The sequence below is a fragment of the Phoenix dactylifera genome, unplaced genomic scaffold (genome assembly GCF_009389715.1).
Source record: "Phoenix dactylifera cultivar Barhee BC4 unplaced genomic scaffold, palm_55x_up_171113_PBpolish2nd_filt_p 000750F, whole genome shotgun sequence".
NCBI classification, from domain to species: Eukaryota; Viridiplantae; Streptophyta; class Magnoliopsida; order Arecales; family Arecaceae; genus Phoenix; species Phoenix dactylifera.
The window spans coordinates 178,356-195,150 of NW_024068122.1; the positions used below are offsets into that span (position 1 = coordinate 178,356).

A 16,795-nucleotide genomic window follows, 5' to 3' on the forward strand; every position below is an offset into this window, starting at 1 on the left:
AAAAGATCTGCAAGATCTTCTTTTTACATCCTTTTAACGTTTTCTCATTCATGTCTTTTTCTACTAGAGGGCTGGTGTCCTCTTGTCGGTGTAACATTTTAGCAACTAATAATTCATTGGACTATCCTAACACCATCCACGAACATTATTAGTCTTGTCAATAAGATTTGTAAAATCTAATAGAGGGTTCATATAAAAATTTAGCATCTTTAAAAAACAATTCATTGCCCTAGCCTGTCCTTCCCCTTCCATGATTTGAGGGGACAAGGAAGGATTCGGGGGAGGGGGGAGGGGGGAAAGGAGAAAGGAGGTGGATTTACCCGACAAGCTGAGGAAGTTATTCCATGTACTGCAGCACTGGAAGAACTGTCTGCATCTAAGGACTCCACAAAATCGTATATGTATTTTCCTGCACCAAATAATGACAGCGTTTCTGCTCTATTAATGCCATAACATTGTCTATTTGTCCATATGCCACCTTCTACTGAGGGCCAAAACTTACGTTATAGTACACATCTACCTATTTTATCCAACCTGCCCAAAATAATATACCAACGAACCCAGTATACCATATCCCCACTTCCGTTACCATGTCCCTGTCCTTAACCTCCACAAGGAGACCTCCCCCCTCACCTTTTTTTCTACCCAGCCAAGTCATGCAGCAGCTGAGCTCCCATCAGGTTTCTGTAGGGAAGGTTCTGAGCCTCCCCGTCTAATATAGAGAACTGACCCGGTTGGCAGTCCTCCATCTGCGCTCTGGAGAAGAAGAGAGAGTGCTGAGAGGCCGGCGAGAACGACAGGCTCATGGCCCCTTCATTGTGCTGCTGCAAACCCAGAGTTAGCGAGACACCGTCTCCAAAGTTCTGGTTGCTGCACTCACCATAGGAAGTGAAGTCCAAGTCCATCACACCAAAGTTCTCGGCCCTGGGGACCGGGTGGTGTTGCCGAGGGTCGTGGAAGGAACTCTTGCCGTCTGTGGGATCCCTTCCGTTGGTACAGTGGTGGCTGCTGTTGACGATGGAGGAGAGGGAGTCTGAGCAGTTGAGGAGCTCCCCAGGTGTGGGCTTTTGGTCCTCCGCATGCAGCTGCAGGGAGCTAGAATTAGGGTTAGGGTTTCGTTTTGACTGTAGCTCTCCAGGCCGGCAGTTGTTGTGACCGTTGTTCTCCTCTTGGGAGGTCTGTTTGTCCTGCTCCTTTATTTCTTCCGAGTACATTTCTTCCACCATTGGTTTCCATAGCCTAACCCTTGCGTTTATGAACCAGTTAGAAACCTGTAGCGGAAACCAAGCAGCCGTTTCACATATTTATTTCAGAAATTCTTCGACAGTATTGGATCTTGGATGAATGGGGAACCAGAAGACACGCGGCTATCACACATGTGTCAACATATGGAATAACAAATAAAGAAAAGATGGTGGGATTCAAGGTTGGAGGATAGATTAATCAGCAAAAAGGACGGGCGAGAGATGTTGACGTACCTGGCTTCTGGAGAGTCCAGTTTGCCGAGCTAATATATGCTTATCAACGTCGCTGGGGTACCTGTAGTCAAGTGTAATTTATAAGCCCAAGGTCGATATTAGTTAGAAGCTGAGGCAACTGATAGCTAGGTTTTTGTTTCTCCTCGCCGACGACGTCTTTATTTTTTGCTTTCGATATAAAACAAGGAATGTGGACGAGAAATTTTAATCCATAAAGTAATGTTTGATGAATCATCAATCAATAAATAGAAATATGACCTGACACCTGCTGTAATAAGCTAAAAGATAGAAGCTAGGTAATGCATGCATTGAGATAAATATCTTATATCAAAACTGTGATAATTCACTATGGAGCTTATATCGACAACTATATTGCCCTAAAACATCAGCACTTGATTCTTTTTTTTCTAAAAAAAAGGGAGCATCTGTACTGGGACTATTCCATGGTTCATGTAGTCGATAGCTTAATATCATTATGCTCTTGGGAGAAGATATGTGATTTCCCATGTCTTTCCAGAACGTGTGAATTTTTTAAAGTAGTAAAGTGATTAACGAATACAAGCAGTGGACAGCTACGTACGTTCCTCTTTTGTATTACTTGTGTGTGTATCAGAGAAGAGAGAGATTTACGGGTGAAGAAAATGCTCGAAGAGCCATGCTCGAAGGATCGACACGGAGCACTCCGGGAGGCCCCGCTGGGGCCGCCATGGACAGCTCTCCATCGTTCCGGCCTGTTGAAATGCTTTCTGCTGTCGGAGGCACTGATCGATCAGCTTGAGCCTTGGGGTCTCACCTCTGATCGTCCCTGGTGCGACCGGGTCCTTCTCTCCCATAGCCTTCTTTATCGCCCGGATCTGACCCACTATCCCATCCTTGAGACATCGGAAGTGCTTCGACATGGCCTTGGATGCCAGCATCGAGTAAACCGAAGCTGCCCCTTCCCCGGCCACCGCCTCAAATGACGAGACAACAGCCCTCATTTGCTCACAGTATTTCTTGTACCTCATATCCACCTGATGCAGTGAAAACAAAAGGAGAAAAAAAAGGAACAATACTGCTTTGATGTTAATATTAGTGTGTCAAACAAGAAGAGGAAGAAATAACAGTGTGGAGCTTCTTCTAGAGTCTGTATGGGAACCATGGAATTAGGCCCTATGACGTACTGCAACTTTTTGTTTTGTACAATGGAGCTTTGTCATCAAATGTTTCGCACTCGAATGCTTTTGGAGTACACCCCGGATTTTGTCAGTAAATTATCGCAAATTGTAACATGAAACTAGTAAATAAATGAATTCGATGGTAAAAAATAATAGATCTGGTGGGTTCCATTCAATGGAGAGGTTGGAGGTGCTGGTAGGGCTACTTAGACGACTAAGAGAAAAGAAAAGAGGTTTCCAAAAGTAAATGGAATGCCCCGAAATATCAATCTGTCCCTGCCCTGACGCAGTACAGCATTAATGGTATCTCGCCAGTCCCACATAATTGAACCCGGATTCAATTAGTTTCCGAACGAATCGACTCCTACCCCGGGTAATGCGTCTGGCCACTCCCTATCTCTCTCGGACTCACCAAGGTATGGTCTTCTGTTTTCCTCTAATCAATCATGTATCCACTTATCTTACTGCCTTTACTCCTAGGAGTAATAACAATATAGAGGAGGGTGTGCTGTTCAGTATTGTAGTTTCTAGTGTTATTAACCAAGGTGGAAGAGCTAAGCGAAGACTAAGTAGCTCACCTCTTCTAGCATTGACAAAAGCTTAGCCTTCCTCTTTTGCAGCTCAAGAACGTCAGAAGAGTAGAGGGATTGATTACGTGAAGAGTTGGAAGAAGACCCTCCTTCCTCCCATTGGTTTGCTTTATAGGACTTTTGCTTCGAGGAGTTGCCTGCCCCACCTAGACTACAGAACTCGTTGAGTAGTTCTTGTGCTGGAATCAAGAACTTGGAGCTCTTTAGCTGTCGTGGTTGCTGATAGGATTGCTGGAAAAACCTCCTGTCTTGAAGTAAGGCTGCGGATTTTGGGAACAATTCGTCTGTTGAATTGGTGGGGAGGTGCTGCTGAAGGATGGGCTGTTCCATGCCGGCTATAGACTCGGAGGGCTCGGGGTTGCACAGGGACAGGGACAGCCCCCGGATCGGCTGCTGGTTCGCAACATTCGGGAATAGACACCTCAGCGAGGGATCTTCAACCAGCATCCGATTCGGATGCTGCCACGAATTCACCGTCGTCGTTGTCCCCGCAGTCTCGGCCGAGACCATAAGATTCTCGTTGGATGATTGGCAGAACCCTCCACCGATGCCGGAGGAGCTGCCGCCAACCTTGGGGATGAAGCCTCTCCCCAGCATCTCCATCCCGGCCCGGAGGCTGTACAGCTCCTGGTTGGACTCGAAGCTCTGGATATTGGAGTTGCCGGTGGAGGAGAAATCGATGTAGCCGAAAGCTGGAGAGATTTGAGTCCCTGGCTTCTCTTGTGGGTGATGCGCCATCTTGTTCTCCAGTAATTAAAAGAAACTCTCCCTTATAACCTACAACAATAATTGATATCAAATCACAACGTCAAACATTGACACCCAAGACTAAACCGACTAAAAAGAGAAGAGAAAAATCAAATCCTTCAAAACAAGCAATCAAAAGATCAACGAAAAAAAAAGAAAACAAACGGACCACTTCTCATATGCCATATTTTTCCAAGTATCAGATATAAATGATGCAAGATGATCTAGTTTCTACAGTCCAAGAGACGACTCGAGGTAGGCCAACCCCGTTACCGGTTTTGGAAGAGCAGATGGCCCGAGCCGTCTCTGAAGAAGATGGTATCAAAAACCTGGAACCCAGGGGCTTGCCAAGACGATGAGTAAAAGACCTTCTGAAGGGCACACCACTAGAAGAGTTAGTGCTTCCAAGGGCAGGCTAAAAGTAAACAAACAGTCTCTTCCCCCATCAAAACTGTTGCCGTCCATGAACAACTCCTTAAGAAGATTGGAAGCTAAAAGGAAACAAAAGAGATAAAAGAAAAGGATATCATGAGCAAGTATAACAGGGCAGTTTATAGGATCCTCGTCCTTTCATTTGGACATACCTACCAGCCGCCGCATGGCCTTTATTTTCCCTTCACCTTTCTTTCGCTCGCTCTCTCTCTCACAAAGACATGTAGTTCTTGCTGGCCTACAAGTTGAGTCTGTAAGATGGACCCCCTTCTCTCCTTCTTTTTGCTTGGCCTTGGCTCTCTCTCTCTCTCTATCTCTCTCTCTCTCTCTCTCAGAGTAAATAGCTGCAGCACTCTAATTATTGTTTCCTTTCCTCGGAGGAAGAAAGAGTAGCCAGATCTCGGACTGGCACGGATGCCAAATGCTCCAAAGTGGGGGTTTTTCCCTACTCCTCCCTGCTTCCACCCACTACTTTTTCAGATGGCCTTCTGTTTGGTCCTGCATCCTCAGTTCAGAAGAAAACAGATATGGATCTGGGTCTTTGAGGATCGGCGTCACCTCTTCCTCTGAAAAGTGAAAGAAAGCTAGGGAAAGAAAGTAAAAATAAGATGAGAAGATATAGATAGAGAGAGAAGAGAGAGGGTGTAAGAGTAAATAAAACAGTGGAATAGATGCGCCTGGAAAATATTCCGAAAAAAAGGGGCTGGCGCCACCCAAGGGGCTGGCGCCACCCAAGGGGCAGTGGTCCTCCATTTCCAACAAATTCCCATTAAAACGCCTATTAAAATGGGGACCAGACAACTTGGGACCGCATCACTTTTTCTCCCTTATACTATTCAAATTATTTTACTCCTTGGTGGTACTCTCACGCTTTCTACACCTCCTACCAATCCACTTTTTTTTTTAATTTTTTTTCTTCCATAAAATAGTTTTACTACCTTAATCCAAGGTGCTAATCCTATCATTGGCACTGCTCGCTTTCGTCCGACGGACGTCATCGTATTCGTAGCATCTTAATCGTCGTCCTTGTTTGGACTAAATGCAGCCTTAGTAACGGCATTAGCAATAAGAGGTTAGCAGTGGATCAAGGAAAGGGGAGAGGTATGTATGAGCTTGTGTTCGTTGAAGTGCCGCGGATTCCACCTTTTGTTAATGGGGTCGCCATGTCTCTTCTGAGTGTAGGCTTATGAGTGGTGGGCATTTGTGGGAGCTACACTCCATGCGTGCTGCGTACCACGCACGTCTCTTTTCTATCTTATGCCGGACCCACACCCACCATCAGCTTGGCCTCATATATAGTACTTCAATTATTTTGGTTGGCGTCGTGTAAGCTTGCAAGAGGTTAGGCTCAGAAAAGTAGCGACAATAATTGGGGAGATGTGCCCAATATAAATCATGATTAGATAATATTTTTTAGGTGGGACAGGGGACTCCGGTTGCAACTTTTGCATGCCTCATGAATAATTGATCTTCTTTTAGAACATCATGCAGCTTATAGAGATCCCAAAGCACTTCATTTTTTTTTTTTTTTCACCCTTCTATGTAGATCTTGAAGTAGCCATTATGCAATCCAACTATTCAAAGTCATGAAAGAAGATGAATCATTTTTTTGCATAAAAAATATAACCCAAATATCTTGAAGGATGAAATATATATATATATATATATATGTGTGTGTGTGTGTGTGTGTGTGTATGCGCGCACGCACTTACATGATTAAAATAGCCAGCAGAATAGGTCATTGATTGACAAAGGATGAAAGTGAATGAGTTTTTGTTGCCCAAGAAAAGATTAATCAGGAAATGTGGATTGGTTGAACAGGAGAAGATCAAGTTTAGGTGTTGGACGTCAGGAGCCTTTTTAAGTTGGCTGAATTTCACATGTGCCTCTATAATACTGCTAGCTTTACTGTTTGTTACTTATATAGCATTTTCTACATGCTATAGAGAGAGAGAGAGAGAGAAAAAAGATGCCTCTATAGAAAAGCAAATTGAAACGTGCTAGTCTTCCTCTCCCATTAAAGTCCTAATTACGTCCTTTAATCTCTATCCTTCATGAAGAATTGCTTGTGACATCTTGACATAAAGATGAGAAGTTTTCGATAGAAAAGGAGTGATTCCAAGAGATTGGGATAATATAACATGACATAATACGTGCTAACTGGTGCCAATTGGTTGGTATAGGAGGTAACTCAGGAGGAGGAGGATCTCAAATTAATGAGGAGCATAAGAAAATAGTACTAAAAAGCTTGTGCCAAAATTAGAGCAAGGAGAGTACATACCAAACAGGGGGGCAAGGGGACATCATGCTAGCTGCGATGGCATCTTCTGTATTAGTTGGGGAGGCTGGAACAACGCCAGCCACACAAGTGACCGTTGGAATAGCCTAACCAGGTGGATGCAGTGTCGGTGGAGCCGACACGCCAACCGTCGGACCCATTCCCTCCCCCAGATTCTCCAATCTCTCCAACCCGCCCAGCCCGGAAGTAGATCCGCTGTTGGTACCTAAGAACAGACAGCCAAATCTTCCACATAATTGCCTGTCCTGTCGTGTAGTAAATGTGGGACCTACCTTAGAACACGTGAGCATTGCATGGCTGTGTGGCACCTGACTGGATACAGCTGTCCAATAGAGCCCAGAGAGACCTGTGGGGCCCATGAATTGACGTTACCGATCCTGATCGGCTCCGTCTTCGGGCGGTATTCCATCCGGCTTTCGGGACGCGTGGCGCCCCGCGATTTAACTCGCGCCAACAACTCCAAACAGCGTTCACCCGCGGACAAACCGGCGAGCCCAAAGCCAAACGCTGTGTCGCTGGCATGGAACCTGATGAATGGTTCAGTTTCCTGTGAAATTGTGAATCACGTCGATTCCCTCCTTGCAAGGTCGATCGACAAGGAACGGAGTCAAGGTCATCTCCAGTTTCAGACGTTAATTAGCCTTTCAATCGAAGTACAAGGAAGCCCGTGATGGAAGGCAAAACGTTTTTAGCTCTCACCCAAACCAGAGACGACCTTGACTAAGGAATGAGCAGTATCTACCCGCTGCGGTGATTACGATACCACCGTAAATAGCTAACATATCATTCATTTTGGATACGAATCACCCTTCTCCGTCACTGCAATGCATGAGAGCCACCCATCTCTAAGATAGATAACACGGCAGCTTTCGAAGATGGCACCGCACTCTGCAGTGCAAAAGTTGTGGTCCGAAGTATATTTGATAATTCCACATAGTACAATCAACATGCGCTTTATTCTTGTTTGACTGCATATACGTACGTCTTAGGATTGTAAACATACATCGATGCTACCATGTAAATCAAATTCGATATTTGTGGTAATTTGTGATGCTTCATGTTCCATATCTTCACATTTTCCAGGCCAAGTGCATGGGGTGGTTGCCACTCTCGTCGCGAGGGCATCTAATTGATGCGCGTACCATGCACATTCATGTTGGCCCATGTAGCGAAGCTAAGTCTAACAACAAGACATGAGATATTATTAGAGGTATTCTGCTATTCTGGGTAAATGAACCTAGGGTGAAGAATGTTAGGTCACATAATATTTGTTCTAGGATGAATTTCACTAAAATCTATCCATTTTGATGTGTTTCGAATTGTTGCTTCCATTTGTTGATCTGGTTAGATCGAGTCAAGCTAATCCATCCACTTGTTCTAGATTTCAGAGGTTGAGGCTCAACTTTTGCGACTGCTAATTATAATGTTTTAGCCATTAGAATAATCTTTGCCGAGTAGAATCGTAATTCTCATTTGTCTTTGGACTTCTTTCTCCTCGCGTTAATAGGATATTGTATATCCTAAACTTACACTAAATTATGTTCATTGCCATATGATCACCAGAATTATGCTAAAGAGACTGATGCTTATCCACTTCAATTGCAGGACTTTGTGTTTACCAATGCTATTTACTCTAGAGACATGTAGAACATCTTATTTATCAAAAAACGAAAACTAAAATTCATTGCCATGATTCTGTTTTCATCTGCCATTGAGGGGTAAGATATCATAAAATGAACTACTCCTTGCCAGGAATCAGTTCAGATTTAACTGAAAGCTGACAATCTTTTGTTTTCTCATCTGGATAATCAAACCTCATGAGGAGTTTGTTTATTTAAATGCCCCACGGATGGCCCCTGGCTCGAAGGCCTGCAATGCCAGGATCCTTCGGCTGAATCACAATTGGAACTTACCAAATAACAACGTAAAGAGAAGTTACTGAACTACTTTCTGTTAGTCCTAAGAATCATTTTTCTTATTATATTACAAGAGTATGGTCTGATTAAAGATAGAAGGTTCAATATTCCTGCTAATCCAAAGAGAATATTTTCAAACAAATATGCAAAAATGGTGCAAATTGTGCAGTGCGTGGACTCTCTGTGGTCCATTTTATGTCACTCAGATGAACCAGTTTCAGGTCAGATTGTCAACTTGGTTGTCACAGAATATAATATGGGAATTTTGCAAGTCGAGCTCAAGTTGAAACATTTGATCACTTGTTTCACGTAGGCTGGAGAATTGGGCTAGCTTCCACCGTTCCACCCTTGTTTCTTGTATACATAAATCAGGCCACGACACGTAATATATTAATCGGGCAGCGTCGTGCAGATCGCAGTCTTCAGGTTAACAATTCCTGAATTCTCTGAATCCGACATTCCAAACTCTTATAATCCTGCTTTGGTTGACCGCTTGTGGTATCATCCGCATTCGACCCAAGCAAATCTGTAGTGCGAGGAGATTTTAGTAGAAAAAAAGGAAAGATTGGTGCGCGATAAAGTTAGCTAAAGACAAGATGGAAGAGAAAAATGATTGAAAGAGAGAGAAGAGAGAGAGAGAGAGAGAGAGAGAGAGAGAGAGAGATAACTATAAGGAGTGCTGGTGAAATTCCATTAGCTGCGCAAGGTGTCAAAGTTTTTGATTCTACCGTACCATGTAAATTGAGTGCTTCTAATAGTTGTTTAAAGGAGGCCTCCTTCGTAGATGATTTTTAGATTCATCTTTGCAGATACTATTGCGGGATTTTCACCCCGGCAACATCCCGCACACCGGCCGAGCAGGAAAAGCGGCTGCATCCCTCTCGAGGTATTGACTGCTCTGGGCCCCGCGGGCGCGGAGCTCGCACGGAGTGCGCACCCAACTGCAGGCGCGGAGCTCGCACGGAGTGCGCACCCATCTGCAGGCGCGGAGCTCATATAGGGGGCTTAGGCGTCCCTCACGGTTTTGTCCCACAAAAGGGCGCTCGTGAGGAAATGTTTTAGGCCTCCTCATTATAAGGCACAGACCTTTCCGCTGATTAGCCGATGTGGGACTAAAGTTTGGAACCCCATCCCACAACACAGCCCCCCAGCGGGAAGGTTTGTGCGTGGCCGGGGCTATCCTTCTAGCGCCATCTGTTGCGGGATTTTCACCCCGGCAACAGCCCGCACACCGGCCGAGCAGGGAAAGCGGCTGCATCACTTCCGAGGTATTGTTCGCTCTGGGCCCCGCGGGCGTGAAGCTCACACGGGGTGCGCACCCACCTGCAGGTGCGGAGCTCGTACAGAGGGCTTGGGCGTCCCTCACGATTTTGTCCCACCAAAGGGCCCTCGTGAGGAAAGGTTTTAGTCCTCCTCATTATAAGGCACAGACCTTTCTACGGCCTAAAACCTTTCCTCACGAGAGCCCTTTTGTGGGACAAAACTGTGAGGGACGCCCAAGCCCCCTGTACGAGCTCCGCGCCTGCAGGGTCCAGAGCGGACAATACCTCGGGAGGGACCCAGTCGCTTTTCCTGCTCGGCCGGTGTGCGGACTGTTGCCGGGGTGAAAATCCCGCAACATATACCAAAATCTATCCCTTTCTATAAAATATTGCTGGCGAATGATACGTGCAACGCTCTCTACTGAGATATCATATATCTCTAGAAAAACTAATAGTACTACTGCTTGGATGGCGATCTATATGTTCAATCGTACTGGAATTATAGCATAGAATTCTTCGACAAATTCTCTCCTTTAATTTTTAAATATTTTATTTTTTGATTTCCATAAATGTATCTATATTGTATTGTTTAATTCACCATATTTATCAAAAACACAAAGAAATAGAAAACTTTGGGCTGCTGTGAGTGAAATATTAGGATAACCCATTCACTGATTTTATTTGAGATGAGACATCACAGTATTCAGACAAATCCGAATGATCAAATGGTTATCAATTAACGGTTGACTTGTCTAATAGATCCGTACCCGATGGGTTAATAACTTGTGAACACGTGAGACAATGATCATCGCATTCAGAAATCCAGTCATCAATAAACAACCCAAATAGGCCTGACAATATCTATGCTCTGTACCAGGCGTCCAACCTGTAAAGAGAGAGTAGTAGCTGCTCGGGTCTACTTGTTTCAACCAAACCATGATTGGATGGATTCTTATTGATGAAATTTAACCATATGTGAATCTCACTTTACAACCACCACTAAGGTGGTAGCTCAGTTGGAACGGGGTGTTTACTTCCAACCAAGTGGTTCCAGATTTGAAACGCGCGGGCGTCGATTAAATTTGGGGACCGAATGCTCCACGCCTGGACACGGGGTCTGGAAGTGCTACTGGTCGGCTGATAGCCTGGGTGGTGCCAGGTGTGACGTACTCACACGGAGGGTCGGGTCGGGTAACCAAGCCGGCTCACGGGTGGGGAGGGTATAAGTAAAATAGGTCGGCGTGCCCAACACACGACCCGGTTTGCCCGCATCGAACATTCTCCTGGCGGGGTGGGGGGCCCAGTGGGGGCTGCTACGCGGGGTTGGGCTTGTCCCTTCCTCCCCCCTGCTCCTTTTTTTTTTAGCAAAAAAAAAAAAAAATCTCACTTTACAACCTGGTTTGAAAAAAAGAAGAAGAAGAAAACTTGCTTTTATTCTTTTTTTTTTTTCTTTGATAGAAAAGAAGGGAGACTTATATATAACTATTTAGGTCCAAACGCTTAGAACGCATCATCCAAGATTTGAAGTCAAATCCTCTTAAGCAGAGGGATATACACGACGATTAGGAGAAGTCCCAGTTCACCGGTTTCAGTCTACTTGTTTCAGCATGATAATAATCAAATTTGGGGTGCAGTCGAAGGGCTTGGCTAGAACTTGACCAAATCTAACCTTATGTTAATTCTAAAAGATATCAACTAATTCATATTATTTGTGAGTCGTGACAGTAATCTGCGCAGGTCTTGAAATTAGCATGCCATGGTGATTTTTAATTAAAGCCTTTATGACTGTTCTTTTGGTGAAGTACTGATGTCAATGGTGAAGATTGTGAAGGGGTCAGCTAAACCCTCAATCTGGATATGAATTGATTTCTTGGAGAAAAACAAAAAAGACAAGGCAGGAAAAATATAAAATAGCAAACATGGCTCACAAACTGAAGAACTTAGAGATGTTCAGGTCTTGTCTTTTTTGCATGGGTTTACCCTCCCCAAAATTTAAGGGCCTAACTACGTCTTAGTTTAAGCTTTAGAGTTGGCCGTAGGGCAAAGGATTTGAGTGTATACAATTTTTTTGATACTACTCGATCAACACTGAAGGCGGCTTAGATTTTTCTTGCAAAAATGTAACCTGACAAGCCTAATTAGAAAAATGGAATTCATTTCCATCAAAAGATAGACCTTGCATCCGATACTACCTTCGATGTTAATATAACGCGAGTTTATAGAATTCCATGAAAACTTGTAATACTAATGATACTACCACATAATACTGAAATTGGTACATCTTTCTCGTCATTGACTATTTTTATATTTTAAGCTGAGCATCAATTTCAAGTTCTTATACACTCTTTCTTTTTTTGTCTACAACAAAAGGCATGTCGATAATTCGATCAAAAAACAATTTTTTTATGAAAAAAGTCACCAAATAGCATTACACTACTAATGATCTTATCTTTTGGAAAACTTCACATGTTTGCAATCACCAATTTCACATTATCTCACTTGCAACCACCAAATCAGAATGACATGATCAGGTACTCTTGAGGCATTACAAAATTGTGCAACGTAACCCCTTGTTCAAAGTTTTAAAATACAAATGCTCCACAAATTTTAATAAACATAAGGCGTATTGTTGATGTTTGATTATTTTTTCTCACTCTCATACCAATGCTAGGATCCATTGGCTAAGTTAGAAAGGTCTTCAGCTTCATTAACCTCTCCCGGAACGTGAAATTCCTTTACTTCTAGCTAGAGGCTGGAAACAAAGAAGTGGGGCTATTTGTGCAGCAAAACAACAAAAAATAACAAGAAGAACCTGAACATTTCCCACCCATCAGGTTGGGCCGGGCTCAGATTATTAGGCCCACTCCATCCCAACATTATTTTAGATCTTTTTGTAAAAAATCATCTCTATTTCATGGATCTCAAACACACGGCCCCCCGATCACCGTCGGCAAGTCACATGCACCTTCCGCCGCGACCCTCAACGCAGGCTTGGGCTGTGAAGAGATCCAGTCTATTGGGTCCAACCAAATGAAGAGATCCAGAACCAGCCCGGCCCAGTCGGTGTCCGGCTCTGCTTCTTCCATTGCCACATGGTTAGAGAGATGGTTCAGGCTACTATCTGAACATCCATATATAAGATTCCGTTTGAAGAAAAGAATGATAAAGAATATATATACACACACACCGTTATCAAATAAAATACAAGTATACAAGATGAACATAGACTTGTATGTACACAGCTATCGTACTGCTACAAAATTGACTACTTACAGCTGATAGCTGTGTTGACGAAATCAAATGATAGGAAAATCACTTTGATTTAAAATGGCATGGATCGAACTAAATCTTGGCATGTAACATTGAAAGCTTCCTTGCAATTTACATGCTCCTTGGATATGGCTCCCTTTAGAGATACAAAAAATCTTTCTTGCCTTCACTTGCTAAGTGCAATTTTATGGTAGCTAGGGAAGTCATTTTTGCACGTTGCCACCTGCACAAGATAGAAATTTATTGTTAGAGTGGTATGACCACCTTTCTTTTAATAAAATGATGCTTAGTAATGCAATTAGACTGCTAAGAATAGATGCACATGAACAACGTCCTTAGCTGAGAGTTATTGTTGCAAGGGTAGTTGCCATGTGATCTATATATGTAATAACCTAAGATCTTACTCAAAAAAAGCTAACAAGAAGATATTTTTTTTAAAATTTTTTAGTCATTTATAAGTATCCAAAATCTTCTCGACAAATAACTGATGCGGGACTAAATATACGCCCGCACGGGTTTTCACAATATATTTATCTAATGAGCATTTCAAGTATTTTAGTATTGCTCGATATTTATTTATCTTTTGAAGTCGCTGCTCGCATATTTGAAAGATGGATTTAAGACAAATTGCTCAAAGTTAACTTTAGTACGTCGCTTGGAAGGATTAGATTGGGGTGATCGTACCAATTATTGAGGGATCTCAGTCAACTTGGTGGGTTCCGTAGGGGTCTAAATTGGAACCGTTTTTATAGAAGCCTAAGGGCTTGTTTGGTTCGCGGGAAAAGGAGGAAAAATGTGGTCAACGGAAAAGTAATGAGATGCCTCTTGTTTGGTTGGAGTTTTCAAATGAGAGAGACGGAAAAGTTATATTTTCATGGGAATATGATTCCTACATTTCATGGAAAATTAACTTTCCCATGAGAAACATGGGAAAGTTACTTTCGAAGCGAGAATCACTCCATTTTTACTTTTTTTCAAAAAGGCCCTTCAGTATTAAAGAAGCATAAAAAAGGTATTAAAGACCTAATTTTTATTAAGGACATAATAGGAATTATACATAATTTTTCCAGGAAAGTGGATGGCCAACCAAACATAAGCACTTTGGAAATGTGTTACTTTCCCATGGTCAACCAAACATGCCAAAAGTACTTTTTTAGGCATCATCTTTATAGGAATTTGTTTTCCAAGAATCATATTTCTAGAAGGAAAAATGCTTTCCGCGAGCCGAACGAGCCCTAAATATTTGAATGTTCAACGTGACTAGGGCTGATTTGGGAACTTGTGTAGGTGATGAAAACTTTGAGAGTTTTGGGCCCAGCCCACTGAGACCAGCACGAACTCTTTGAATGTTTCAGCGTGTCAAGAAGAGGGTTGGTCACACGTCTTTGTATTGGTTATATTCTTACGGGTCATCAGTCAAAGTTACTCGGTCAAAACTAAGCTAATCTTATTGGTCAATTGAGTTTGAAGTATCGAACAATCTCCGGCATACAGTGCAAACTTTCTACAGTAGGGCCCAAGGGCCTCCATCTCTTACCGTTGCATACTCGAACTTCAAGAAACTTCTAAACCGAGACCCGGGGGGTTGCCGAGTTTCACGGCAAAAATTTTTTCTTACTCAAATATTTTATTTAGAAAGCTGAATATATAATATCTAAAAATAATAATTTTTGTATATTTCTATTTTAGAATGATGAGCATCTATTTTTCTGAAAAAATATATAAAATTATCTTACTCTATCTAAAAGCTTCAGAATATTGTTGAAAAAAATATTATCCCAATTTTTAACTTGTAAGAACTGAGCTTTTCAATATTCCACATAGATTTTCCTTTTTATAAAATATGAAATTCATGTTCTCATAGAAAAACTATTTTTTTTGTCTATCTTTTCTAAAAACTCTGATCAAATATAAGTTATTTTTTCTTATTCTCATTGACCATACTTTGTTATAAAAAAAAAAAAAAAAACCAAATATGAGCCATCTTTTTTTTTCTATATTGTCATTGACCCTACTTTCCTCTGTGAATTCCTCTATCTGCATTTGGATTAGATAAAATAAGAACTAAAAGTCAAAAAAGAAATACCTACGCCCATCAGTTTGTATTTTCAATAATTGTTAGCAAAAATAATTATAATCTTCCATCTGATACTTTTGTTTTCGAATATATTGTATATGCTGAAATATTATTCTACCAAAAACAAGGGGAGAATGAGACTGACCGCTTCGACGTCAATTCTATAGACAAGCAACTTGCGCCTCTCCCGGCAGACGGTCCGGTAGGCCACCAGGATGTGAGCCATCGCCAGCGCCGCCGAGCTCAAAAACAAGCCCTCCATCGCCGCCGCGCCGTCCATCCCGTCAACCCTCACCTGGCTCCCTTCCCCTCGCACGGAGGCCGCCGCCCCGTACATCCCGATACCCTTAACCAACACGTACCCCATCGAACCAAAGCCACACAGCATCGCCACCCCCAGGTACAGCCCCCGTCCGCCACAAACCACATAAACACCTGCAACCATGCGATACCAATGAGTACCAATTCATCCGGCGACACGATTCTCTTAGAACTGGATTTCCTTCTTACATAGGATGAGGAGGGATCTGGCTGCGGATATGATGGGCACGTCGACCAGCGAAGTCCGGAAATTGAAATCCTTCAGCTGGGCTGCGAGCGGTGCAGAGGGAAAGGCCGGATCGGAAGAGGTGGATACCAGGGCAGTTGGGACCAGGAGGTCGAGAACCACGATTAGAAGAGGAGGGGCGCAAACAACGAGAAGGGAGGCCACCATGGTTAGCAGGAAGAAGAGAGTCTTGGCCCATCTCCATGGCCGCCGAGTCCATAACACCTTGGATGAGACGCCTATCATCATCGTCATGCTCTACTATGCTTGGGGCAATGGAGTCCAGCTAGCCGGCGATGTATGTTGCTATGGGCTCATTGGACAACAGCCATATAAGGGACCGAAAGGAAGGGAATTTGGCAGAGAAATTTCTTTTTGCCGTCCGGGCGGGCTGGCCGCGTGCATAAGAATCCAGTTGACCGCCCCAACCGCCCCGTTTCCGTGTTGGCGTACGGCAGCAGCCTTGGGGGGCTCTCTCCCACCGGGGCCCGCGGAAGCTTCTTAGTTCTGACCCCAAACCTTTCCCTTTCTCTATTTTTATTTTTTATCTTTCTCGCATAATATATATATATACTTGAATTTATATATTTATCCCTATAAATGTACTTTATATAAATGGAATTTTCTATGGTACTTCAAAAAAAAATTTAATATCCTTTCAACTCTGTATCTCTGACCATCCGATTTAGTATCGACGGTTTGACATATCTACGAGCAACCGTCCTTCGTATACATGATTGGTATAGTAAATATATTAAATTTTAAGAGCATTTGGAAATAAAATTTATACTTTATTTTATAATTGCAGTTGAGTTAAGGGATGTTTTGAAAGCTTGTTACTCCTTTTTTTTTTCATCTTCTTCTCTTTTTAGACAGTTCCTTCTCCAAGAGTCCACGATACCTTAATAATGTACCATCTTCGTCCTCTGCCTTCCTTCTCATTGCCTCCATCCTCTGCCCCTTCGCCCTCATCATCACAAACAACAACGTCAAGGAGACTTCTAGATTCCGAACCTTAGG

General features: G+C 43.0%; 2 protein-coding genes across 6 annotated transcripts; both read right to left on the minus strand.

Moving 5' to 3' along the window:
• Positions 1-315: 315 nt before the first annotated feature.
• LOC120107063 (homeobox protein BEL1 homolog) lies at positions 316-5,075 on the minus strand. 5 transcript variants are annotated; one of them, XM_039120207.1, is made up of 6 exons: positions 4,561-5,072; positions 4,246-4,463; positions 3,214-4,002; positions 2,109-2,491; positions 1,479-1,539; positions 316-1,271 (listed from the first exon to the last, which is right to left on the minus strand). In XM_039120207.1, exons 3-6 carry the CDS (start codon positions 3,961-3,963, stop codon positions 642-644), a joined length of 1,824 nt encoding a protein of 607 aa, XP_038976135.1. In that variant the 5' UTR covers positions 3,964-4,002; positions 4,246-4,463; positions 4,561-5,072; the 3' UTR covers positions 316-641. The 5 variants fall into 5 exon arrangements, with proteins under 5 accessions (XP_038976135.1, XP_038976136.1, XP_038976133.1 ...); XM_039120208.1 differs by having other exon boundaries at positions 4,246-4,343; positions 4,557-5,072; XM_039120205.1 differs by having other exon boundaries at positions 4,557-5,072.
• A 7,969-nt stretch (positions 5,076-13,044) lies between these two features.
• On the minus strand, positions 13,045-16,149 carry LOC120107071. Its single transcript, XM_039120224.1, has 3 exons — positions 15,739-16,149; positions 15,374-15,663; positions 13,045-13,374 (listed from the first exon to the last, which is right to left on the minus strand). The coding sequence occupies exons 1-3, from the start codon at positions 16,028-16,030 to the stop codon at positions 13,318-13,320; spliced, it is 639 nt and encodes a 212-aa protein (XP_038976152.1). The 5' UTR covers positions 16,031-16,149; the 3' UTR covers positions 13,045-13,317.
• Positions 16,150-16,795: the final 646 nt, after the last annotated feature.

What these genes read in the sequence shown, in the direction of transcription:
- LOC120107063 (XM_039120210.1), bottom strand. Translation starts at nt 3,963, where the DNA reads ATGGCGCATCACCCACAAGAGAAGCCAGGGACTCAAATCTCTCCAGCT. An exon ending in TTCGAGCATTTTCTTCACCC is followed by an intron (nt 1,540 to 2,108) that starts GTAAATCTCTCT and finishes ACTTGACTACAG; the next exon opens with GTACCCCAGCGACGTTGATA. An exon ending in CTGGACTCTCCAGAAGCCAG is followed by an intron (nt 1,272 to 1,478) that starts GTACGTCAACAT and finishes TTTCCGCTACAG; the next exon opens with GTTTCTAACTGGTTCATAAA.
- LOC120107071 (XM_039120224.1), bottom strand. Translation starts at nt 16,030, where the DNA reads ATGACGATGATGATAGGCGTCTCATCCAAGGTGTTATGGACTCGGCGG. An exon ending in CAGATCCCTCCTCATCCTAT is followed by an intron (nt 15,664 to 15,738) that starts GTAAGAAGGAAA and finishes GCATGGTTGCAG; the next exon opens with GTGTTTATGTGGTTTGTGGC. An exon ending in ATAGAATTGACGTCGAAGCG is followed by an intron (nt 13,375 to 15,373) that starts GTCAGTCTCATT and finishes TATCTTGTGCAG; the next exon opens with GTGGCAACGTGCAAAAATGA.